Source organism: Talaromyces proteolyticus (assembly GCF_021365285.1).
Source record: "Talaromyces proteolyticus strain PMI_201 chromosome Unknown BGW36scaffold_4, whole genome shotgun sequence".
Taxonomy (NCBI): Eukaryota; Fungi; Ascomycota; class Eurotiomycetes; order Eurotiales; family Trichocomaceae; genus Talaromyces; species Talaromyces proteolyticus.
In genome coordinates this window covers 2,807,288-2,832,961 of record NW_025764280.1, presented here as the reverse complement: position 1 = coordinate 2,832,961, position 25,674 = coordinate 2,807,288, and the positions used below count along the sequence as shown (strand labels likewise).

Below are 25,674 nucleotides of genomic sequence, written 5' to 3'. Positions count from 1 at the left end.
TATACAAACACCTATTTGATCTACAGAATAGAAGCTAGATATCAAGATTGTGTGAAGCATGGAATTACAATATGGGCTTGTACGCATTGATGGAGCCTAGAGAAGCTAGGGTACCTAACTCGGGGTAGCCGGCATGCGTTTGGAAATAACAAAATGGGGGGTTTTTACCACTGCTCGAACCCGGAGGGATAACTACCCACACTGGCTACCATATTGCCTGAAAATTACTTGGCAGGGTGGCCGGAAGGAGAAGAGTGTCCGGCCTTCTGGCCAGGCAGATGAAAGTCACAATTTTGGGAACGAACCCGCGGATGGAACGCCAGAACAGCATATGCATTTGTCGGGCGATCCGTGAGAGGCCATCGAGTACGTCGTAAATCTACCTCGGTATCAGGCCGGGGATGCCGGATACGCTGCAAGCCACAGCCGCGGTCGTATGTCTTGGTTCCTTGCTCTCGGTCACTGGGCGGCTGGTCTATGTTGGTGTTCTGTTCCCTTATACTCTCCCAAGCTTTTGCGTTGTCCTGCTCCTCTCCAATTCTACTCGCACGATGGCTGTGGAGCGGCTGAGTAGTATTATGGCTCACTTGGGATGCACGACCTCTGGTGCAGCAGGCATGTATGTCTCAAGATTTCACCGAGAAGGAGCTCCGAGGGAAGAAGTCTGCTAATGAGAATTCAAGCTCTGCCAAAGATCCTAATGATGTTGTCATCACCTGTGCGCTCCGATCTCCATTTACGAAAGCGCTCAAAGGAGGACTCAAGGATACCCCACTGGACCTCATGGTGCACGCGCTGTTGAAGGAGATTTTGTCCCGGTCAAAGCTAGATCCGAGTCTAGTTCAGGACGTGTGCTTGGGCAATGTAAGTAGGGACGGACTAGCATTCTTGCTCAACTTACTCACACTGACCCGCTCAGGTACTAGACCCTGACTCTGCATACATTGCCCGAGCCGCATCGTTGGCTGCTGGAATACCGTACACCTCAGGAGCGTCTTCGGTCAACAGATTCTGTTCGTCGGGTCTTAAAGCTGTCCAGGATATAGCCAACCAGATACAGTCTGGAGCAATCGATATTGGCCTCGCAGTCGGTGCCGAGTCCATGACCGCATACGGAGGCCGGATCCCAGTCCCCAGACCCTTCAGTGAGGAGATACTCAAGAACCACCAAGCAAATAGCTGCATGCAGCCCATGAGCCAGACATCCGAGAACGTGGCCCAGAGTTTCGCCATAAGCCGAGAGGATCAGGATCGCTACGCAGCCGAGTCGTTCAGGCGTGCAGAGGCAGCTCAGGATGCAGGGCGGTTTGACGATGAGATTGTTACCATGACAGTTCGACAAAAGGACAAGAAGACTGGACAAGAGAGACGAATCACTCTCAAAAAGGACGATGGTATTCGTCGAGGGACCACGTACGAGTCACTGGCAAAGATCCCTCCTGCATTCCCGCAATTCGGCCAGACCACGACTGGGGGTAACGCGAGCCAAATCACTGACGGAGGTGAGTAATTGTTCAAACATGCTCCACAACAATGATCAAGCTAATGTAGCTAGCCGCTGCTGTCTTGTTAATGAGACGCTCTAAAGCCATCGAGCTTGGCCAACCCATCCTGGCCAAATTCTGTGGCGCAGTTGTCGCCGGCGTTCCACCTCAAATTATGGGAACAGGTCCGGTCGCGGCGATTCCAAAGTTGCTTGACCAATTCAAGGTCCAGAAGGACGAGGTGGACATCTTTGAGATCAACGAGGCGTTTTCATCAATGGCAGTCTTTTGTCTCCGGAAGCTCAGACTGGACCATGCTAAGCTAAACCCGCGCGGTGGGGCAATTGCACTGGGTCATCCCTTGGGAGCAACGGGAATTCGCCAGATCTGCACGATCCTCAGCGAGGCGAGGCGAGCGAAGAAGAGAATGCTGGTTACGAGTATGTGTGTTGGAACCGGGCAGGGAATGGCGGGATTGTTTGTGAATGAGCAGCTCTAGAGGCGAAATGTACCTCATTTTTCTAGAATCCTTCCATAGCAAGCTCTCCAGGTAGACAGGAATGGTGAATGTTGTTGCTTTACCATCCATGGACTACTTGTAGATATCCTCGTACTCGGATGACGCGCTAGGTATGACCAGTACGCACATCATCCATGTAAGCTCACAAGTAAAATAGCAATGGAGAAAAATGCAAATAGAAGCCATTGGACTCGAGAAATCGAAGCTATCACCCCTGGGCTGCTACTTAGCCAATCGGCGCCATGAATCCCAACCATGACTGACAAGACGCCCTGGACAAGAATACTTGCAACAATTATCTTACAATGTATCATATGACTAGGCATTGCTCTTCGTGTCATGCGCGGCAAAGTGGTGTGAGTAGGAAGTCAAAATCGCCGAATGCTCGTCCGGATGGCTATGCCGGGGCCCTCGGTTCGCCGGATCAGAGGCACGCAAGGAAATTTGCGAGAACATATAAAAACGAAGCCTGTTCTGAGAATTGCTCGATCCCGGGTAGCGGGATGCAAACCTACCTACATCGCACACATCACACGCACCATTACTGAAAGCAATCCCACCATGAACAAGCCAGCAATGGAACCTAGCACCACCCCTCTAGCCCAGTACATCTGGGGCGAGGAGAACTTGCAGCGTCGGATAGAAGTGCTCAAGGAGCTTGAGCACCACCCAGTCCTCAGCGTCAAGGTTAACCTTGCGGGGCTGTCCCGCCGTGATAACTGGGCAGTCCGTGTGCAGCAGGCGCAGGCCCTCGTCGAGCTTTATTTTCGCAAAGGCTGGAGCCAAGAGCACTTCCTCACGAGTAACCGGATCCTGGGAGATATGCCTAGCGCGCCCCAATTTCGCAGTGGGTTGTCACCGTGGTTACCATTATCGCGGCGGCTCTTACGCTAACAGGATTATTACCTCGAAGTCTTCATCAAGAATCTACAAGCCCAAATGAGCCCCGAGCAGAAAGCCTACTGGGTCCCCAAGGCCGAGCGCTTCGAGATCCTGGGCTGCTACGCACAGACCGAAGTCGGCCATGGCAGCAATCTCGGTGGCATCGAAACCCGTGCGACCTTTGATCCAGAGACGGATGAATTCATCCTGGAGTCGCCCACTGTCACAAGCAGCAAGATATGGATCGGGGCTCTGGGCGCTTGGGCGACCCACGCCATCGTCGTGGCCAGGTTGATTGTCAAGGACAAGGAGTTTGGTAACCATCTCTTCTTTGTTCAGGTGCGCGATCTAAAGACGCACGATGTCCTGCCAGGGATCACGATCTATGAGCAGCGCGACAAGACTTTGGGGACGATTCGGGGCATCGACAACGGTGTCATGCGCTTCTTCGGCCATCGGATTCCGCGTTCGCATATGTTTGCAGGCTCGAGCTCGCTGAGCCGTGATGGTACGTATAGCCCGCCGAGGAACAAGAGCCACTCGTACACATCGATGATCATTATCCGTGGCTTGCTGTCATCCGAGCTCGCTTTTGATGCGATGCGGTGTCTCTATATCGCGGCTTACTATACAGCCTTCCGCCGCCAATTTGGCGCCAATGGTCCTGGCCAGGAGGAGTCCCCGGTGATCCAATACGCCAGTGTTAAGAATCGACTGTTTAGCGCGATTGCGAGGGTAAGTCGCCTGCAGAAACGTCAAGGACGTGACATAATAACGAGTCGCATAGGAAGTCACCATCATCCTCAACGGTCGTCAGATCACTGCAGCCATTGAAAGTGGAATTGGAAGCAGCCTGGATAACCTACACATCATGACTGTTGGGGGAAAGGTCTACGCCAGCGAGCATGCGGCAAGGGACGTAGAAGTTGCGCGCCTTCTTTGTGGAGGGCACGGTACGAAAAGAGAGATTCAACTCCATGACAGAACCGAGAAGGATGCATAACTGATAGCAGCGCATAGGACACCACGAGAGTGCGGGATTCGGTGCCCCGTACGCGCTGCTCTCCGCCAGCAGGACCTATGAAGGAGACAGCTATGTTATTTCACTCCAGCTAGGACGAGCGATTATAAAGAATTGGGCGAGGTATGCGCAAGGCCACACATGTCCCCATCTCCGTGCAGTTAGTTGCTAATCTGAATCATGTCCAGAGCAGAGGAAGACCAACTGCCTGCACTGGCCTACCTGCGCCGGGTCAAGAATCCGTCCGCTTATCAGCAACGGGTCGGTCAAGGCAAAAATACCAACTGGTACGACCCTGCGGTGCAGGAAGACGTTCTCGAGCAACGCGTCGCACTGCTTGCAGGCGGCTTCCTTGCAGACGAAAAAGAAGGAAAAGACACCAGCTTCCAGGTCCTTGAACTGACCATGGCTCATACTGACCTGCACTACATGCGCGGTCTCTACGCCGCTCTCGAGAGCGCGCCTCCTGAGTCCCAGGTTGCTTTAAAGGCACTCGCAAACTTGGTAGGTTCACACGATCAGTGAGTATGCCCAATCTGCAGCGGGACGGCTAACAATTTCCGCTCACTAGTATATATTCGACACCATTACGAGGGGCCTATCGACCTTTGCTGGAAGCTCGTATCTTAGCCTGAGCGACTTACAGGGTTTGAAGGCTTCTCTCGAGAAGAGCGTTGCAGACTTTGAGCCTCACCTGTATACCATCTTAGAGGCATTTTCGTTTACTCCGCTGGAGACAAAGAGTACGCTTTGCCCGGTTGACAAGACACCCTACGAGGCGATCGTGGACTGGTCCAAGGGTAGCGAGTTGAACGATAACACCTTCATGCGCCCAGTTATTTTGGATGTTCGGTCGATGTGGAAGAAGTTCGAGCAGCCGAAGCTGTGAGGGAATGCTTTCGCAAAGGGCTGGCGGATAAATTTTTTTAGGGTTATTGATAATCTATCTGACACTGCGATCATCGGTACCGTCGTAGTAACCCTGTCTTTACTTCCAGCATCAGGCTGCATCAGTGGTATAAAGCATCTTGACCAGGACTTGCATTTAGCGCTGGAAAGGTGGAAGAGATAGATTTCTCGTAAATGGAAAGCTCCCGGATAGGATAAATAGAATTTTGCTCCGTGGAAGCAATCCGCGCTCAAAATCAACAATATTTTTCTCTTCTTCAGTAAAGAACGAACCGCCTACTTTTTTCTACTTATGACGACGAATCTTGGGTTGCGTGCCCAATTTGGATATTAGCAGCTGTCGAGCTGGATGTTGGCATACTATGTTCGCGTGTCCCGACTCTCCGTCTAGTGGCAAGGGAGTACCTGAAGAAAAGTCCCCGCGCGCTTTTGGGAGTGCAATCAGTGGAACAAGAGCTTTCACTCACTGGCCCGACTTAAAGCAGCACAGGTCTCGTACCTCGGCATCTTCCGCAGGAGGTGAAAGCGAGTGCCTTGACGGTTCTCTCTTTGATGCTTAAACACGGAATTGGTAGGACGATAATCAAAATATTTTCGATGATTATAAGCTACACTTCATGGAGGTCCAGCAAGTTTTGCTGTGTCCTTTTCACCTCCTCGCCTTCCCCTCCATCATTTGAAATAATATCCACCCTATTCGACATCGCGTTGTACTGATACCTTGACAATTTTAAGAGCAATGTTTCTTGTAAGACTTGATGAATTCCTTTTTATTATAGGTCAGAATAAAACGATGAGTAATCTTTGGATTAAACTTCTAGTTCATCGATATGCAGCGATCATCAGAACAGACCAAATTTGCTGGACTGTTGACTGAATAGCGTAACAGTCATGTAATAAAATGGACTTTCTATTATCTTTTCTGCCATCTATCATAAAAAGCGTTCATGCTGGCCGGGCCTTGTGGCTCCGCGCTTTTGTGCTGAGAATCTTCAGTTCTTCCATATTCGCGTCAAGCAACTCTAACTTGGAAGTCCGGATCAGGAGACCTTTGTTGAGATAATCAATGGGCACTAGTTAGGCTTCTTCGTCCAGAAGAATGTCTGTGTGTTGCAGTACGACTTGAGCCCTTCGACTCCCCATTCGGCACCCAGCCCGGATTTCTTGTGCCCTCCGAATGGTGCCAGTGGGTTCAGCAACATGTGAGAATTGATCCAGACTGTGCCCGCCTTTAATTTCTTTGAGATGCGTGACGCTCGCTCCGTGTCCTTTGTCCATACTGAGGCGCCGAGCCCATAATCCGAGTTGTTTGCTCGACGAATGACCTCGTCTTCAGAAGTCCATTGCAGAATGGGGATAACAGGGCCTGAAAAGAAGGTTAAACCAGCGCATGGTGACCTGATGGAAGTTTCTTCCTTACCGAATGGCTCCTCGGTCACCACCATGGAATCATCTGGTGGGTTGTCGACAACAGTGGGCGTGAAGAAATACCCTGGTCCTGGTCTGTTTTCATTGGTGAAATCGCCTCCCGCCACGACTGTGCAGTCGGTTTTGCCAATATTGTCGAGGAAGCTCTGCACGCGAGTGTATTGAGCCTTGTTCTGGACAGGGCCCAGGTGGCTTGCGCCGAACCCATCGCCGACCACTAGAGACTTGGTCATCTTTACGAAAGCGTCAAGGAACTGGGGATATATGGAGCTATGGACGTAAATTCTCTTGATTGCGACACATAGCTTTGACTGGGTTAGCCTGTGGCTGGAAGATTTATGCTCAGAGACACTATACCTGGCCTGAGTTTGCCCAGACATATTGCACAATCTTGGATCAGATGCATCAGTTTCGATTTCATCACCTGGAAGGGAAAGAAACACACTTGAGGAACAACGGTCATGAGGTTGACATCCTCACACACGATGGCTGGGTCATTACCCCCTCTGCTTTCGATCAGGCCTGATCCCCCTGCTCCCATCTGACAACTTACAGCTCCAAAGTTAAGCGCTTGAGTGTACGCGAACAAGACTCCATGACCCGCTTTCCAGTAGCAGTAGACCCGGTAAAGCTGATCTTGTCGATATCCGGATGCTCCGTGAGTATTGGCCCGAGGCTGTCATCGCCGCTGAGAGCCTGGAGCACCCCTGGAGGGAAGTGTCGCTGGCCTAGCTCTGCCAGTTTCAGGCCACAGTATGGTGTGAACGGTCTGTAGAAATTAGCAAATGATCATCGAGTATGGCTAAAATGTCTTACGATGGCTTTAAGATCAGGGCATTGCCCGTTAACAGCGCTGGGGCAAGCTTGCCACACGCAAGCATCAGAGGGACTAATACCACGCTAGCTCAGCCCAACTTGAACCAGAAATCCAAAGTAGATTGGAACAGACGTACAGTTCCACGGCACAATTGCTGCCGCGATACCGATCGGAGTATAGGAGGTGGTTACTCTTTGCTCCTCCGTGTCTACAATGACGTCCTCTGGAAAGGAAAGGGTCGCCTGCTGCTTCAGCCATTTCACGGATGCATCCACTTCGACCTCGGCCTGGTTGAGAGGCTTCCCTTGCTCGATTGTTAGCATTCTTGCAAAAGCCCCCTTGTTCTCTGCTAGAGAGTCTGCGAAAGCAATGAGCGCCTGGCGGCGTTCATCAAGAGGCTTCTCGGACCAGAGGTCAAAGGCCATTCGTGCAGCTGCCACGGCTCGATTGACATCCACTTCACTGGCCAGTGGAACTTTCGGATTGGGTTCCAGCGTCGACGGATTAATTCCGTGCGTTGTTTCGACAGTCGTTTCGAGCCGGCCGTCGATGACATTGTAGAACTGGGTAAATTCAAGGGCAGTCATCTTTGAGGAAATCAAGTACAGGCAAATTGATTTAAAGAAGCCAGCCTTGGAAGCACTGGACAGGAGTCCGTATATGTCGACCCACAGGTAACCGTTACCATGTGGACAGTCTGAATTTGGCAGGTGTTGTTGAAACTACCGACAGCCGTTTTCCTCGGCGCGGACCCAAGGCAAGACCCTACCTAGTAGAACATGGAGCAAAGAACCCCGGAACCCTCGGTTACGCAACCATTTGGAAATCTGCATTTAGAGATCTGCATTAATCCTTGGACCGAGCATGAATGTTTTATAGGTTGTGTGCTCTTGCGAGAGCGGGCGAGGATGAACTTCTTCTCCTATACGCCGTAAACATGGCAGCCAAGACCGTCAGGATCGCGGGCAAGGATGTGGAAGTTGGGTCGTTTGACCGTATGGACTTTGTCCCTTTCCATGAAGGGCCTGAAGTCCTTCCTCATGACCTCCTTTTCCACACGCTCCACTCCATCGCGGCCAGCAACGACAGACCCGCCATTGTTGACCGGAAGACTGGATACACAGCGACCTACCAGCAGCTTGTTTCTGACATTGTCGTGTGCCGGAACCGGCTACGTGCAACCCTCAAGCCCGAAACCATCGAAGCCATCCGCAGAGAGCGCGAGGTGAGTATCCTGCTCTGGAGCGCGGGCTATGAGTTCACGATCGGCTTCTTTGCGGTCCTCGCCCTCGGAGCCATCGCGGTACCGCTCAGTAAGTGGCCCTCTATAGCGATTACTGTGGCAATCTAACTCACTGCTCAGGCCCGCACATCACGGTTCCCGAAGCCCTTCACTACAGCCGGACCGTGGCCGCCCATGGCATGTTGACGAGCTCTGCGTATATTCCCAAGGCCAAGGAGCTTCAGCAGCATCTCGCGCAAGAGCTCGACTTTAAGATACTAGGGACGACTCCACTCCTCAAGTCACCGCTGATTGACATGCGAACAATTCGCTTCCAGTCCGGTCGCGTCTACGATCAGAACAAACCAGCTCTTGTCATCTTCACCTCAGGATCAACAGGCCCCCCAAGGGTGTGGCTGTCCGCAGGTACAATCTCTTCTACAGCTCACACAATGTTGTACAATCGCAGGGAATGGGCCCCCACACGCGGACAATCCAGTTCCTTCCCGTACACCATGCGACGGGCCTCCTGTTCAACACGCTTCCAACTCTTGTCGCCGGAGGATGCGTCGAGTTTGATCAGGGCAACTTTGACCCTGGTACTGTGTGGGAGAGGATTAGATCAGGCGATTTGAAGACCTTCTCGGCTGTGCCCACCATTTACGTCCGCCTGCTTCGCCACTGGGGTGCGGTCATCTCCCAGCGGCCAGACAAAGAGCAATATCTCAAGGCATTATCGGAGATTTCCTACTTTGCGTCCTCCACATCCGCACTCTCCAGGCAGACGTTTACAGAGTGGCTGAAACTGTCGGGCAAGCCCATCTCGGAGCGCTATGGAGGGTCGGAGTTTGGGAATGTGTATATCAACCCCCCTGGTCTGTCTCCCGTTCCAGTAAGGCATTACTCATTTTCCTGTTCTCTTCTTCGTCCACTCTGACCATCTTAGTGTTCTGTGGGGGTTGAAAATCCCGCAAGCGAGTCAAAGTTGGCTGATGGAGACCATGGCGAGATCCTCGTCCGTGGGCCGATGCTCTTTGCTAAGTAATTATTTCCATCCCGCTGGCTGTTTGGCGGCCTAGATGCTGATGGACTGTCGTTAAAAGATACATGAACGACCCCGTGGCAACATATCAAGCCTTTGACAGTGACGGATTCTACAAGACGGGCGATATTGGCCGGCGCGAGGGGAATATTCACTTCATTGAAGGACGAGCCTCTATCGACAGTAGGTTTTGGAACTCTTTCTGTCGCGTCCAACCACACATAAAACACGACTAACCAAGTATAACCAAACCAGCAGTCATCAAATCTGGCGGCTACAAAATCTCCGCCCTAGACATCGAGATGGAACTGAACTCGCACCCGAAAGTGGAAGAGGGGATCATTGTCGGCGTGGAAGATGAGGAATTTGGCCAGCGTATTGCTGCCGCTGTCGTCCTGAAGAATGTATGTTGTGCCGTGCCTCGGCATAACGAGGCGAGAAAATGCTGACGATCCTTCTCTAGCCCAAGGATACATTGACGCTGCACGAGCTGCGACAGGATCTTCGCGCCTCGCTGTCGAACTACAAGTTGCCTACAATGCTTCGCGTTGTTCCAGAGTTGAAGAAGACCTCAACGATGAAGATCCCAAAGAAATTGATCAGAGGGGACTTGTTTGGAAGCGCGCACCCGGACATTCAGAGATGGGAGAAGGGAAAGACTGATAAGGAGTCGAGGCTGTAGGGGTGTTTGGTGAATTTTCCTGAAAGCTGCTCTATTTACTAGCTCGTCTCGACAATTTGCGATGCCTGGTGAAGTGTTCGATTCACAGTACATACAATGCAAATGTTTATTTTGATCAAACTGCACAAGCGTAGAAAATGTAGAGATCACTGTGAACTGGGGTTACTGCAACATTGCCTCTCCATGGGGTGCGATCCCATCCCTCGGGCTTCGGTTATCGGGCCAGGCCCACTACAAGCCCGCTACCGCTACTCAGCCCTACGGAGAACACGGTTTAGTTGCGATACAGGTAGTGAGGGTATAGTGTGTATAAGCCGGCTCTGCGTACTCTGTGAAAATTCAAGCCCAGCTACATCCGCACAATGGATGAACTCACTCTCGAGTACCGCCAAAACAAGGCGATCATCACGCTTAACAACCCTCAAAAACTCAACGCCCTCACCTTAGAACAATACTACCTGCTTGCCTCGTATCTCCGCGAAGCAGCCAAACGACCGGATATTCATATCACCGTCCTAACAGGGACAGGGCGATTCTTCTCAGCGTAAGCCGCCGTCACTGAGGAAGAGACATGTTCTTCGTCACTGACAATGTCTTCGACGAGAAACAGCGGTATAGACCTGAAATGGACCAAGGCGAAAGAATCAACCCCCGGCAATGCAGCTCCAGAGGAGCTCCATCCGCGCCATGCGGCCACCAACAGCCTCGCGCACATCCCCGACGTCACAGAGGCCTTTTACAACCACCCAAACATCCTCATCACAGTGCTCAACGGGCCTGTCGTCGGGCTTTCCGCCGCCCTTGTTGCGTACTCGGATTTTGTCTACGCGACGCCGCATACCTACCTTCTCGCTCCATTCACGACCCTGGGCATAGCGGCCGAGGGTGGGTCGACGGCAATTTTCATACAGAGGTTGGGGGTTGCAAAGGCGAATGAAGCACTCCTTCTATCGAAACGGATCTCAGGTGCGGAGTTGGTGCAGGCTGGGTTTGTGAATGCGGTTTTTGAGACAGGGGAAGACGGCGGCGGCGGCGGCGAACAGGGAATCCTGGGGCAGGTGCTGGAGGTTGTGGATCGGGAGTTTGCACGATTGAAGATTGCGAGTGTGCTGGAGAATAAGAGGTTGATGAGGGGGCAGTTTGTGCCGAATTTGGCGGCCCAGACGCTGAAAGAGACACTGGCCGTCGTGGCGAGTGTCGAGGGGGTTATTGCACAGCGGAAGAAGGGGAGACTTTGATTCCTAAGCTAAATTATTCCTCCAGAAAATGTGGAATGGATGTCTCCCAGAACTACCGGGTCAATAAGTAGTGTTAGGGTGACCTAGATATTGCTAGACAGACATTGCATTGCTATGTAACAGCACTACCGATCTCGAGCATTCAACAGCAGGCCCAGGCCCGGATTGACTCGAACTATTTCCTTTCCATATTTTCTCAGCGCTGCCATCTTAGTCGAGGTGAGCTTGCTACTGTCTCTTCTTGAAACTGAGATTGAAGGGCTGCAGTCCCAGCGTAAAGTGATCCTTCGACTCATTAATCAGTTTCTGTCCGTCTTCGCCTGGTGCGAGGGACACGTTGAACTCAGTCAGCAGCCGCGCAGTCAGGCCGCGAATTTCCATATAGGCCAAGTTCTTGCCAATGCAATTGTACGGGCCGACACTGAATGGCCCCCAGGCGTCTTTGTGCGTAATAAGGTCCGGTCGATTGGTGAAGCGCTCCGGGATGAATCTTTCTGGATCGGGGAAGTATTCAGGATCTAGATAGCCAGGGTGAGCACATTTTCTCCCAAATTTGCGGGGTCTGCGTCCAGAGCATACCTCGACCCATGGAAAACCAGGGCATTTGAATGACTGTATCTGCGGGGATATAAATATCCCGAATGTGGACGCCAGTCTTGGGGGTCTTCCTGGGCACTCCTGACGCCACCGCTGGATGGAGTCGGAGGGTCTCGTTGATGCAAGCATTTAGTAGCGGTGCAGACTGCAGGTCACGGTTCGAGAATGAGCCATCCAGTTGACGATACTCATTGATCTCCTGACGAACACGCTCTTGCAAACCTGGAACCGTCGTCAGATAGTAGAACAGATGTGTTAGAGTGATGGCCGTAGTATCGCTGCCCGCAATAATGATCAGCCTTGTATCGCCCTGTAACATTGGCACAAGTTTCTTCTGCACCATTGGGTCTGACTTGAGGAAGTGGTCAATCAGGTAGTGCGAGACGTCCAAATTATCGAGTTTGCCTTGAAGCTGCATCCGGTGTTCGAGCTGGCTTATGAAAAACCCCTGGAACTTCCTGACGGCTTCATTGCCCGAGAAGAGTGCGTGCAAGAGGCGTATCACCCAGGTTGGGAAGTTGAAGCCGACGATGGTGAGCGCATCCTGGAGGGTTGCGACAGCCCAGTGCATCTCGCCGGCTTCGAGCATGCCAAAGGACTGCCCGAAGCCGAGATCGCCCATAACGTCAAAGCTGTAAATATTGAACCATCTTGTCATGTCCATCGGAGTGCCTACAGAATAAAATGGTAAGCTTATGTGGGGGTACATTGGAGGGCCAGGCGCTTACTGTTCGAGTTTCGGACGTGGTTTAGTAAGAGGTCGTTATATTTCTGGACACGGCTCTCGTATCCACGCAGCGCGGATTCACTGAATGCCCTGCTCCACACACGCCGTCGCTGTGCATGCTCTCTCGCATCACGAGTCACATGGAGAGACGTGATGGGCAGATGCTGGTCATAGAAGATTGATCGCGTGCACTTGGACTGCGCTGACGAGACCACCTGCACACAATCCGCATCGATGATGGACAGATCATTGGGCCCAATGCGGACAATGCGACCGTGCTTTTGATGCATGCGCAGCAAGTACATGTGGAAGTCTTTGTTCTTTCGGACCCGGAGCGCAATGTAGAGCGAGGATAGACGCGCCCAGAAGGGGCCGGGGAATTTGTTCAATTGGTTGAACAGCAGTCGGTAGAGGATCAGGCTCGAGTACAGGCCCGTCAGGTAGAGACCGGCAAATGTTGCCGTGGTCTGGAACGCGACACGCAGAGGAAAATCCGCAGTATACTGCAGAGTCAAGATCGAGGCCACAAACGCAAGGAAGAATGCCATCAGGTAGCGCTCTGGGTGGAGTTGGCGCTCGCCTCTCTTGAAGAAGAGGAGATGGGATAGGATTCCAGCCAGGACGGCTGCTGGCCTCGCTTCAAGCGCAGACAATGAATGGTCCATGATCAGGAAAGGCATTGTAGGTGTTGAACAAGCATTCTATCTGGAACTATGTTGGCGTTATTATACACTAGGAGGGTTATGAAGCGGTTATCGGCAGTCCGGCTTCCCCAACCTAATTAATGCGTACCCCGGGCTCTCTCACCGGTTGCAAGTGCGGGAGTCGTACAAGACAAAAGCAATAAGACAAAATAGGAAATTGCCCATCAAGTATTAACCGATAACCGCCAAGGGAAACACCCTGCAGAACCGAAGCCCGACAACGCCACCTCATATGCCAAAGCCCCTCTGATACTGAAAGAGGCCTCCAGCGGATCCATAAGAACGGAAATTTCCCTTCCACCGTCATGGACTGGCCTTATTCCGGCTTCTTTCCACAACCTCGCTATGGAACTTGTAAAGATTGCTCGTATTACCGTGGCCTGCAACTCGTGCCAGCGCCGCAAGGTCAAGTGCCACTACGTCTACGAAGGCTCCGCTTGTAGGCGCTGTGTCTGGAACGGGATGAAGTGCTCACTTCACAATCCCAAGAGATCACGGTACGTGTGGTGAGAAATTTTTGAAAGATTTCATACTAATACTTCCAGTAGGGATGAGGAGCCGAATGGAGGCCCCCGTCGTAATACTGTACTTGAGCAAGGAGCTGGTACACTCAAGACCACCAAGCAGGTCCACCCTCAGTCTCCTCATATTGATCCCAGCCTTAGATTCATCACTCAGTTCCTGGATTTGGACGAATGTGAGTTTCTAGACCAAATTGGCACCTCGTATGAAGACCATGCCTTTCTGGAACGGCCTGGGGTCGAGGGGCTCTCAAAATCCCAGGTCGAACACCTGAGGGCCCAAGGTTGTTTATCACTCCCAACGCAGGAGCTCCTTGATCATTTAGTCTATTGTTACTTTCGCTTCGTTCATTGTCATATCCCCCTCCTCAACGAAGCCGAGTTCTGGCCAGCGTACAAAAGCTCTAGCTTGGGTTCACCTTCTACTCCCTATACTTCGTTGTTTGTGTTTCAAGCAGTCTTGTTCTGCAGCCTTGCTGTACGTAACGCCCTCTTAGATCATTATTGCATATCCAGCCTAAACAAGCATACCTAGTACATCCCGCTGCCATTGATACACAAACTCGGCTACGCCAGCCGAGAACTCGCACAAGCCACATTCCATCTGCGTGCGAAGGTCCGTTTCTACCTCCTCAATCGCGGCATATCATACCAATTGACTGTACGCCAGCTCATATACGAACTCGAAGCAGAGACCGATCCCCTGTACCTGGCCCAGGGCTGTCTCCTCCTCAGCCGCCATACCACGGGTGCTCGTCCGTACCAAGCAAGCGAATGGCTCGCGATTGCTATCAACAATGCCGTCTCCATCCAGGCCCACCGCGCCGGAATATCAAGAAATGACGAAGAAACAAACAACAATGTAAAAAGGCGCCTATGGTGGTCGATCATCATCCGTGACCGTTCACTGGCATTGGGGCTACGCCGCGGAATTCTTGTTGCACCACCAATGCTAGACCTTACCATCGAGCCCCCCTGCGAGTCAGACTTTCAAGATGAAATCTGGTTTTCACGCGTTCACAGCCCACTGGATAAAAGGAGATTTGTCCATATGCTGCGTGCTCAGGTTAAGCTGAGTCTAATTCTAACGGAGCTGTTGGTGCACGTCACGGACAGTGATGTGGATGAGAAAGACAAGAGTGCGCTGAATATTGGACCGCATGCTAGAGAATCTCAGGTTCTACTAAGCGTTGGCAGTAAACTGTGCGATTGGCTTGGGGATACAAAGGACGGTCTGTTGCTGTTTGAGGACATCGCCATTCAGCCGTTGACTCAGCCGACAAATCTGTATAGCTGCTTGATTCTCCTCCAATTCCAGTATGTTCGGTGGCCAGGATTATAAGGGAAATGTTTCGGCTAACAGTCTGAGAAGCGCCGCCACAAATGTGCTCTACTACCGCCAGATTCAACTTATTGTTCAACGCCAGCCATTAACAAGCGAGGACATCAGCCAACTTTCGGGCATATTTAACGGGATCAACATGGCTGTTTGCTCAGTCAATTATCTGATCCGAGAGATGGTGCAATCTGAATGGGCCCATCAGCTGCCGCTTACTCTGTAAGTTGAGTCCTCCGTTGGTTTTGCCTCGAGCACACTGCTGAGTAGCGACGCATGCAGAACTGTGTACATTGCTTTGCCATTCCTACTCAACTCGCTAGACTTTGTATTCTCAAGTGAAGACCTGCGGCTCCAGGTCTACGAGGATACACTGCAGTACTACATCTGTCTGATGAACAATCTCCAGGCGACTCATCAAGCGGCAAGATTTCTGGCAGAGAGTATACAGGCCCTTGTTCGAGCAACGGAGGACTCACTGTAGGTACAACTGCTAGACAAAAGCAGAGGATGCCAAGTCAACTAACAGCGCAACGCGTTGCTTTCGCAGACTCCTCGAGCGCCCCGAAATCGGTTCCCCATCCCCAGGAATCTGGCGCGACATCTTCGTCTACCGTCCGCACATCTTCCTGCAGGTCTGCTGGGCCTTGGATCTAGCAATCGCAAGCGGCCAAGTTGCCGATCGGTACACCGTTCTCGAGAACATCTTTCAGGACAGCACAAGCCTCGCTCTCGAGGTACAGCTCGTATCCTGGGGCCCCTCGGCTCCGCGGGACATCCTCAGCCTCATGAACAGTAATGCGCACGTATCCTCGAATACGGCGCAAATAATCCACGCGGACGAACTACTATCTCAGTGCCAATTTGACTTCCCTGTTGCTGGTAGCGAGGGGCCGACGCTGAGGTGGTGGTTGGACTCGGCTTTGAATGAGATGCTGGGTTGTATTCCGCCGTAGTGGTAGGTAAATATATCTAGTTTTCAGTGCTCCACAAATGCAAATAAGCAGACCCAGAAGAAACATGCCCAAAACGCCGATGCGTGCTTTAAAGGGGAGATCGATTTTCCAAGCAATCGGTGCAGGAAGCAACGTCACCCAAATATCCAAAAATAGCAGTGATCAGACTGCCAGTGAAAAGGATCTTTTCGCGATTTCCGCAATGGAAAGGATAAGGGGAACGGAACAACGGGGGGTTAAAATCAAAAGAAGCCCCGGCTGGGCTATTTGATTCTCAGTTAGTACAATGGATGTAGCGAAACTGGGAGTTACAGTTACATGGCGTGAACGAACCTGCATCGAAATACTAGGCCGAAGATATATCCGATAGCTAGGCCAGTCGCGAGAAAAATTGTCAAGTAGATGACACACGTATAAAGTAGCGAAGCTCGATGCTTTATCAAACGTCGGTAAAGTGCAAGGAATGATACCCTTACAAGGGTGGATGCCAAACAGAAAAGAACGAAAGTGAGGGTGGCCAGAACACTAGTTGGCTGGAAAATATTGGGAGGTAATCCCACGAATGCCTGTCAAGTAGATATCTCCATTTACTCAGCAGAACCGCAACAGTGACACCAGTAGTTGGGATCTAGAGCGAAAGTCAGGAAACAGGCAGTTCAGTCGGCTAACGAGGGAACACAAACCATTGCAAGACCAATAAAAACATCTCCTATACAGACATTTTTGAATATTTTCACCTTCCCAAAAATGCGGAGACTGATTGCAAGAACCGCCAAGCTGTACAATAGAAGCACCACGATTGGTAAAGCGGGCCCCTGTGTATTCGGATATGCATAATTTGGAGTAGTCCAGCCAGCCACAACTCCAGGTGGGACTTCAATCATGGTAATACTTTCGTGGTGCTTTATTGTGCGTTGTGCGTTGATTACTGCATGAGCGAAGTAGGAATCACATATTCTACCGAGGGGTAAAGTGGCCAGATATGAGAAAAAATCTTGTGACAGCTTTCGTAAAGGGTGTATATAACGACAAAAAAACAAGGATCAACGGCAGTTAGATAGTCTGCCAAACTGAGGTTAGCTAACAAGAATAACCGAAGAATAAACATTAGTTCAGGGCTGCCCAATAAAGGTGTTAGATCAAAATTTGCAGTCCACCTACATTAATATTTAACTGAGGCAATATATTTCTAATCATGCCTAAGATCCACGTTTACAGGTATTATTTCAAACAAATACCAGATCTAATAGTACCAGATTGGCAACTTATCAACAAAAAGCGAATAATTGTGCCAAGATAGACAGCCATTTAAAAATTTTATATATAATATAACAAAATAATACTATACAAGATCTTCTCAGAAAGAGATTGTTACTGGATCAGTTTATGACAAAAAGATACAGGTTTTACACTTACAACTACAGCTTCAATCTTATGGGAAATGTGGCTTCGCGTATCTTATTTATGGCTATACTGGGATACCCGCCACATCCATAATTACTTGAACCACTTTCCTGAAACAAGACTAAGGCATTACCACTGGCCAATCATCAATAAAAGACAGTCCTAGATCTATAAAAGATTTCATGACTGGCATGTTTAAAAGACACAAGCAATTCAGATACAGATATAATTATACCGCGAGTATTGATAAAAACAACAGACCATAATAGACTCTGCTTAAATTTGAACTGCGTGGACCTGGGTATTAATCTAAAGAGAGATTTTACATATTAACAGCATCCATAAAGGGCTCTGCTATATAATAAGATGATGATCGAAATAAGAGGGATTTAAATGTTAAAAGGATGCCATGTCAGGACTTTCAGGCCTTCCACCATAGTTGGAAGTTAGGCGGGTAGCAAGTCGCTACACAAAATCAATCGTCACCGATTTAGTACGGAAACCAAGAAGAACAAACAATAATAACAAAGATCCAAAATCTCAATTATCTCGTTCTCTTCGTAAGGAACAATAGGAATCTAACCCCCATATATGGCGCCATCATATATGATTAATTCAGCCTCTTCTGGCATGACTTTTGACACATTCTATAGAAGCTGATCTTCGTTCGGAGAGCTGGTTCTTTATCCCCATCACAATTCATAAAATTCAGACAATACTTCATCAAATATTTATCACTGGAGATTGATTCCCGTACCGTGCCCTCTCATCTCGCAAGCAATCCATTCAATTACCCTTTCCTTGATTTGATGTGCGTGTTACCATTCATTTGTTTTAATCATCGCTGATAGCAAGTCGTTTTCTTTAGCTATCAAAGGAATCCAATCTAGATCAGAGATAGCCCCCGACTTGGGCAAAGCATGAATTCTGGTGTACATTCTCAGTCAGTCCACCCATACAAAGATAGAATTCAAAGTTAAACATACCCCACAAAAATATCCACAACATATTCATAGTACTTCCCAAGACTCATAGCCGTTCGCCCAAAATTCGGGATTTAATACTCTCCAGATCATGAAAACCATTCCAATCTAAGTAGTGCAAAGAGTCATTAAACAGATGCTTTCTTCTCTCCTCAAATACCTCCTAGTATCTTGCACAGGCATTTTGATTGCTCCAAACCGCTGCTCGAAGTTAATGCTAAGCGTTAAGGCTGAGTTTACAGGACCCTGGTTTGTCAAATATTACCACAAAGCTCTCTAGAATACTTACAACACAAGATAACTAGTCACAAAGGCATTTTATGGCTTTACATTTATGCTCAACTATTTCTAGACATATCAAAAGACCAATATCGCTACCATGTGCTACTTTCACAGCATCTACATTAAAGATGTTCACCCTGATGGATTCAGCCATAATAATTAAAATTCTGAATAAAGATTAGTTAACGCTTCTCAAAAGATCTAAGAGAGAACACAGTATAATACCTGAATATGATTTCTAACTTAATCATATTTCTAATCAGAGTAGTGGGTCTAATATATAACTTTAAAAGTAGAAAACCTCAACTTTATATCATATTTATCATTTTATTTTTTTGGCACACTTTAGAGACAATGGATAATTCGAGTTCCTAGAAACCTAGATGATTAAAGCAAATAAGTCAAAGATAGCTTACAGCGTAGCAGAATAGAATAAAGGCCTCCAGATTCCTAGAAGCAATCTTCTTGAACCGAAATGCTTAGCCCAAAAGAGATAGTGATTTCCAGTTAAGGATTCTGATGCAAACACTCAAAAACAAGAAAAATAAACTTTATCCTCACACTTTGAACAATTTTACTCTAACGAACGATTACTCAGTGCAAGCTATTCTGTTTTAGAGTAGACTCATATAGATGTCCTAAGACTAATATTTCTCCAAGACGCCCATCATAAAGCCAGTAGACAAATATTCCCAGGAGCATATAGTCTAATTAATCAGGTAATCATCCAGTAGGCTTCATTGTAACGCAATAAATAGCAGAAAGTATCCAAAACACAGTGGCAAATTATTGATACCAGTGCTTTTTGATGGGGCTATAAAGGCAATCTACAAGGAAGGGATGTTCATAGATACAACTAGCATGTTGCGTTTTATTGGAATACTCGTCAGGCTTCATGCTCAGTGAGTAACTCAAAGCGGTCAGCTAAGCATCAATGAGTGGATCAGACTTGTTTAGTGAGCCAATCAGAGTGATTATATAATGCTCACTGATCAGATCAAGATACTCAGAAACATGCTCAGATCTACTCAGTGAGCAAAAGCAACGAGGTTCTAAGCACTAAAACGGAACAGGAAAGCCAAGATCTGGCATAGGAAATCCGGCCGGTAGGTGACCAATTTCAAGGAATTCAAGAAATGTCACAGGTGATAGTTCGCATTTCAACAGATCCGTCCATCTTTGTTTCAACATCCGCGATGCGCGGTGTTTTAATTTCCACAGGATTCCTTGACCGGGAAGGAACACGCAAAGCATATGTCAACCTTCTTTCCACCAGGCCAAAAAGGGTTCGGCCTTAAAAGCTCTTGCCTGAATCCCTGAATGCGATAATGAAGACGAAAAATCATGCAGCGACGTTGGTTATCATTTCCACTTCCTGTATCATCTTAGACCGATTCCATTTGCCTGTGGATTATGGAAAAGAAGTCTATATTCAAATAGCCGATTAACTAAGATGGTCCAGATGCGGTCACATGATTCTCCGTGCGTTCCGTCACGTGTCGTCTCGCAAGTCAGATGGCGATGTTATTCAATGATGATTATTGAATCCAGCTGCCTCCTCGCTTCCAGACCTTGAAAGTCTTCATCGCTACTATTCCTGTAGGGTGGCAATATAACGCCAACTTTGGGCCTTGAAGATCTCTCGTGTCGAATCAAGCTAGCTACTATTGCTACAAGTGTATTTGGTCGATTGTGAATTCGACCGACAGTGCGTCGGTGGGTCATCTTGCTGCGTTGTCTGCGCCAAGCAGCGAATCCGCAGCCTCGCAACACTTCATGTCGTCGCCGTCTAACACTGGCTCTCGACGAGTGTCAATGTCAACTGTTTGGGTCATGGACGAGCTGTCTAGCCGTAAAACTGGACCCGGTGGGTTGGCATTGACTGAATGACATTTGATCTGTTTGTGGATGCACCAGATCTTCTTGCTTTCTATATCCATGTTTATTATTCCCTTTCTGTTCTTTTTTAATTTTCCCGATATGTGGCCCATGTGGCCCATATGGGGGCCGCGGCTGCTGCCCAGCACTGCATAAACAACCAATTGATACCCAATTCATTCCGTGATGCCTCACTTATTGGTACCCTTCGCTTCTGCATAGCAGTTCCTTCTACTCCCAACCCCGATTAGCTCCAACTACTCGCCTCTGAAACCGTTATCTACTGACGTGGGTGCATAGTTAGTCTGCTTCACACTGGGCAACAGACAAGCTTGCTGACACGCCAGCCTCTTTTGGGCTGCGATTTTATCGTGGTGGGACTCGACGAACTGTGTGCATTTTCCACTTGCCTCTAGCATCAAGACACATTTTTTGAGTCCAATTGATTTGCTGTCTCGATCCCCCTTTAATTCTTTTTCGTTGCTCTTGCTGTAGCCCTTCCTCTTGCATATCTTGTTTTCCCCTATTCCACATGAAGAGCACCTGAGACTTGACGTCGCCTATTTCCTGATTCGTCTACCTGCTTGTTGAATCCTGCCCTTCGAACAAATTACTTTGTCGTGTATCATATTCATTTGCACAAGTTTCCATTAGTCGACCAGTGGAATTGAATCATATATTTATTTGTGGGTTAAATCGCCTTGCACTCCTGACGCGCGCCCTACCTTATTTAGAGACTATCAGTGTCAACCACGCGCTTGCACAATACCTAGCATTGAAGTCGACGTATATACCGGTGGCTCCCTATCAATATTCCACGTCTGCACATGAATCCCCGCTAGCTAACTTCAATCGCCCCTCTATCGTTTTGACTCATACTTTATAAGAAAGCATTCGTCCCAGGGGACAAGCTGATATCTCACGATTGGGAACACGTTAGGAAAAAGCTCAACCTCCCTCTCTCTCTCTACTCCCCCGTCTACCACTCGTCGTTCCAACCAAGCCGTTCGACGTCAACGCGCCATGGGCAAGAAAAACAAGGCGAAGAAGAAGACCCAAAAGGCTTCTTCGAATGCCGCGGATCCCGAGAGCCATGGATCACCACAATTCACATCACCTTCACTAGATCCACAAAAGGAACCCACTCTCACCGAGACCGATACATTCTCTGTCCTCCCAGAATCGGTTGAGCAATCGGGTGAGACTGCTGATATCCATCTTGAAGAAGACCAGCCACCATCCCCTAAAGACTCAGCTATGGTTATCACAACTGAAGCCGACGCCGAAGATGAGAAGCCTCAGGAGGTGGGAGAAGTTGATGATACGGATCCTTCGCCTTCTGAAGAACTGCCACGTTCAGTAGCAGACCGGGCTTCCCGAGCTGCAGACGAAGAGTCTGATTATGTCGACTGGGAGCAAGATGAATTCGAAGAGACCGAGAAGATTCTCGACGAGCTGGAGAAGGTGCTAGAGGATGCCCAAGCGCAACATGAAGCAACTGATGAGACAGAAAAGGCTAAAGAAGAGGTCCTAGAAGAGCCTGCAGATGTTGAACAGCATGTCGACGAAGCGACAGCTGATGCCACCAACACGTTTGAGGAAGATGGCGATGAGTTGCCAGTGGAGACTGCAGGAGCGGATCCAGAGCCAAGGTCAATTGACGAGCCAGCAGAAATAAAAGCTGAAGTGGCCAAAGAGCCGGCGGCAGAGACGGAAGATGATGTACTGCAAGAGGATCCCGTGGAGCCTGAGCATTTTCCCGAGGAGCCCGAAGCTGATCTGGCCGATGAGAGACTATCAAAGTATTCAAACAAGACAGCTCATCCTCCAGCACCCATGCCGTTGCCATCACCTGTGCCTAGTGAACCCCGATCCATACATTCACCGGGGCCAGAGCATCCTCTATCACGACATGGTTCGCCTCTAGTCTACCATGCGTCACCGACATTTAGACACTCGACTCCTCATATGCATCCGTATGGCCCTCATATGATGGCGATGAATGGCCCTCCTCACCCTCCACCAATGGTTATGAATGGTCCCCACCCTCATCCTCACCCTTTCCCTCCTCCGATGCACCCTGGAAGTATTGCTACCTCTTCGGCAAGCTTTGCTACAGCTTACCACTCCCCCGTTATTGACCAAGGTCCTATTCCGCCCTCATACGCTTACGCCAGACGTCAAAGCGGGATTAGCAATGCTGGTTTCTATAATGGCCGAATGGATCGCACATTATCCGGGGGTAGCAGCCACAGCCATAACCACCGATCCGAAAAGGCAAACGGCCAGACCAATGGCCAGACGAACGAGAACAGCCACGAGCATCATCATCTGATGGGCCGTATTGAGAAAGTCATGCCAGATATAACACGGCTACTGGACAGTTTCAAAGACACTCAAGGGAAACTCCAAGCCAGGGAGGCAGAGACACGACAACTCCAATCTCAGCATGAGCAAGCCATTATGCACAAGGACTTCTATATCGAAGCACTCCAAAATCAGATGAAAAAGGCCGCTATGGAGACTGCAGAGGAGTATACTAAACTCAAGAATGTCATCAGTGAACTTCGACTGGAGCTCGGGAATCAGCAAGAGAAAGTCAAAGACCTGGAAGAGTGTCTTGATGTTTCGAGGAAAGAAAACGATGGGCTCCAGAAATTGAAGATAGAGGCTGAAGGCGAAATCCAAAGTTTGCAGAATCGAATCGAAGAGCTTCAGCTGGCTCATGAAAGAGCTCTGGAAGAAGCGAAGGAGCATGAACGGACTGAATTGTCTTCCCAGAGAGAAGAGCTTACGAATTTGTTCGAAGAGATTCGCGCAGAAGACGAGAATACTGCTAACGATCGATACAATGAGCGTGAAAAGGAGCTTTTGGATGAAAAAGAAGCTCTCAAGTCTGCCTGGGAGGAAGAGAAAAAACAAATAGAAGAAGCACAGGAAGCTTTGAAGACCGAGCTTGACTCTGCACAAAGTGACTTGCAGGAATCGCGCAACGCCCTTTCCGCAAAAAAGGAGACACTTGAAGCCAAGGAGAACGAGCTTGAGTCGACAAAAGCAGAACTCGAATCCAAACTTACAGAGTTAAAGGAGGCGCAGGACGAGTTAGCCTCGACGAAAATCAAACTCGAAGCGAACCAGATAGAATTGGAATCGACAAAAGCTGAGTTGAACTCGACAATTGAAGAGCTCACCAGTAAACAGTCGGAGCTGGAAGATAAGCACCGAGAAATCCAGGAAACCCACGAGCAGCATGCCGCAGACAAGGAACAGCTTACAGACTCCCATTCCGCAGAACTCGATACTTTACGCGACACACATTCGACGGAACTGGATGGGTTACGCAGCACCCATGAAGCCGCATCGAAAGAGGCAGAAGATCGTTACCATTCCCTCATAAATGAACTCGAAGAGAAGCAAAAGGCGTGGGATGCCAAAAAATTCGATCTTGAGAAACTGCTCACCGAGAAGACGGATGAATTGATGAGTCTTGAAAGAGAAAAGGACTCTCTAGAACGCGATGATGTAGCTCGCGAGAAACAGCTACAGTCTGCTGTTGACGAAATGCGCCGAACAATTGACAATATGGAGAGTGACCGCGAAAAGCTGAGGAAGACATTGCAGAGCCTGGGTGAGGCCACAGATCTGAAGACGTCCAAGGGCGATCAATTCTTGTAAGTGCTGACATCTGTAGGCTTCTGGGAGTAGCCCTGTTCGATTTCCTATCGTTCGATCCTTAAATTATGTTTCCTATGTTATCTGATGCCGTTATGACCGACACGATTCACGCTCTTTAAAGTGCTTTGCACACAATTTTGACCGTTTGATATGGATATCTTTCTAATCTAGATTTTAACAGTATGGATTCCTTTGGCCAGCTCCGCAAGCTTATCGTGGAGTTATCCAAAGACCACTTCTCCTATCTTCCTATCGACCCACCCAAAGACATTTTGGAGAAAATTCCTCCCGAAATGCCTTCTTTTCTAGACAATACACTTGCGTCGCGCGAACTGCGAGCAGCTTATATCCAGCATGTTGTCTCGAAGACATTAACTTACCGCGTTTTCCAACCTTTCTTATTCACCCTTGGACGCCGTTACGACAAAGCCGATACCTTCTTCCAAGTCTTGTCCATGGACATTCGTCGCAAGTCCGTTCGTCGGGAAGCTTTCTGGAGACAGCAAACCCTGAAAGCAGCATACACCACATCTGATGCCAAACAGTCGATAAATGTGGTAGCCGCCGTCATCGTAGACGAAATAGTGGACCACATCAAGCACTTCGCAGACCCAAAACAACTCGACGCTTTGCTCATCGGCATCCGACGAATCGTCAAATTGGCTGCTGAAACCTGGCGTCATGCACGTGTTGAGCGTGAGCTTGTGCTCGCTACTATGCCTGCACCGGAGTCTGATGGGGTCTCGAATGACGACTGGGACGAATATACATGTGGAAGAGATACCTCCGGTTGTCCCTCAAGTGATAATACCCGCTTTGTCCTCCTTCGAGTCTTCCCTCGCATATACCGAGAAGCTGCACATGAGGACCTTGCCGACGATAAAGAGAGAGTCAACGCTTGTGTCTATTCCCCTGGAACGGTGTTGTACTCCGATTCACCGTCTGTACTTGCTCGCAGAGAAGAATTGGGACGGAAATCACCGATTGTTAAGAGCGCCGTCAGCAACGGCGTGGAGGAACCTCGTGCTTTGTCTAGAACTTCAGGCCGGAAGAGTCCGGTGTCTGTTTAATTTGTATCAATGCGAACATCCACTTTTTCATTACATCGGAAACGACTGCCAGCCCCTCCATACACAGACAGAATACCACCCGTTATTCCGGCAACACTACGTCTGATTTTAGCATTTATTTCATTTTTATCATTTTTATCATTCAGTCTATGCGTTTCAAGCGTCTGACTTTGGATTTCTTATCACCAGGCTATGTGTAATTTTTATATCTGTGATTCACCCATGTATTTTCAAATCGCAAGGCATGAGATTGATGATAACGAGCGAGACGAATTTGCATTGCATGGAGCTGGGTA

The 25,674-nt window shown here is 49.1% G+C and overlaps 8 protein-coding genes across 8 annotated transcripts; 6 read left to right on the top strand and 2 right to left on the bottom strand.

Annotated features, from left to right (window-relative positions):
- Positions 1-551: 551 nt before the first annotated feature.
- Positions 552-1,983, top strand: BGW36DRAFT_425893 (3-ketoacyl-CoA thiolase; the record flags this gene model as incomplete). Its single annotated transcript, XM_046220182.1, has 4 exons — positions 552-619; positions 684-864; positions 920-1,502; positions 1,556-1,983. The coding sequence occupies 4 exons, from the start codon at positions 552-554 to the stop codon at positions 1,981-1,983; spliced, it is 1,260 nt and encodes a 419-aa protein (XP_046074803.1).
- A 597-nt stretch (positions 1,984-2,580) lies between these two features.
- BGW36DRAFT_448022 (uncharacterized protein) lies at positions 2,581-4,874 on the top strand (the record flags this gene model as incomplete). The annotated part of the gene is made up of 6 exons (XM_046221742.1): positions 2,581-2,851; positions 2,918-3,621; positions 3,674-3,839; positions 3,907-4,030; positions 4,096-4,411; positions 4,479-4,874. 6 exons carry the CDS (start codon positions 2,581-2,583, stop codon positions 4,794-4,796), a joined length of 1,899 nt encoding a protein of 632 aa, XP_046074802.1. The 3' UTR covers positions 4,797-4,874.
- A 1,015-nt stretch (positions 4,875-5,889) lies between these two features.
- On the bottom strand, positions 5,890-7,648 carry BGW36DRAFT_425891 (aldehyde dehydrogenase; the record flags this gene model as incomplete). The annotated part of the gene is made up of 7 exons (XM_046220181.1): positions 5,890-6,182; positions 6,237-6,549; positions 6,602-6,634; positions 6,690-6,750; positions 6,798-7,013; positions 7,061-7,133; positions 7,198-7,648. 7 exons carry the CDS (start codon positions 7,646-7,648, stop codon positions 5,890-5,892), a joined length of 1,440 nt encoding a protein of 479 aa, XP_046074801.1.
- Positions 7,649-7,998: 350 nt separating this feature from the next.
- BGW36DRAFT_425890 (uncharacterized protein) lies at positions 7,999-10,007 on the top strand (the record flags this gene model as incomplete). Its single annotated transcript, XM_046220180.1, has 7 exons — positions 7,999-8,374; positions 8,425-8,693; positions 8,753-9,175; positions 9,230-9,324; positions 9,387-9,508; positions 9,581-9,729; positions 9,789-10,007. The coding sequence occupies 7 exons, from the start codon at positions 7,999-8,001 to the stop codon at positions 10,005-10,007; spliced, it is 1,653 nt and encodes a 550-aa protein (XP_046074800.1).
- Positions 10,008-10,363: 356 nt separating this feature from the next.
- BGW36DRAFT_448016 (ClpP/crotonase-like domain-containing protein) lies at positions 10,364-11,245 on the top strand (the record flags this gene model as incomplete). Its single annotated transcript, XM_046221741.1, has 2 exons — positions 10,364-10,551; positions 10,618-11,245. Exons 1-2 carry the CDS (start codon positions 10,370-10,372, stop codon positions 11,243-11,245), a joined length of 810 nt encoding a protein of 269 aa, XP_046074799.1. The 5' UTR covers positions 10,364-10,369.
- Positions 11,246-11,473: 228 nt separating this feature from the next.
- On the bottom strand, positions 11,474-13,234 carry BGW36DRAFT_293171 (L-ornithine-N5-monooxygenase; the record flags this gene model as incomplete). The annotated part of the gene is made up of 3 exons (XM_046210973.1): positions 11,474-11,763; positions 11,825-12,514; positions 12,550-13,234. The coding sequence occupies 3 exons, from the start codon at positions 13,232-13,234 to the stop codon at positions 11,474-11,476; spliced, it is 1,665 nt and encodes a 554-aa protein (XP_046074798.1).
- A 384-nt stretch (positions 13,235-13,618) lies between these two features.
- On the top strand, positions 13,619-16,086 carry BGW36DRAFT_425887 (fungal-specific transcription factor domain-containing protein; the record flags this gene model as incomplete). Its single annotated transcript, XM_046220179.1, has 6 exons — positions 13,619-13,770; positions 13,822-14,272; positions 14,330-15,111; positions 15,167-15,352; positions 15,413-15,610; positions 15,681-16,086. The coding sequence occupies 6 exons, from the start codon at positions 13,619-13,621 to the stop codon at positions 16,084-16,086; spliced, it is 2,175 nt and encodes a 724-aa protein (XP_046074797.1).
- Positions 16,087-21,890: 5,804 nt separating this feature from the next.
- On the top strand, positions 21,891-25,378 carry BGW36DRAFT_292428 (uncharacterized protein; the record flags this gene model as incomplete). Its single annotated transcript, XM_046210912.1, has 2 exons — positions 21,891-24,304; positions 24,490-25,378. The coding sequence occupies 2 exons, from the start codon at positions 21,891-21,893 to the stop codon at positions 25,376-25,378; spliced, it is 3,303 nt and encodes a 1,100-aa protein (XP_046074796.1).
- Positions 25,379-25,674: the final 296 nt, after the last annotated feature.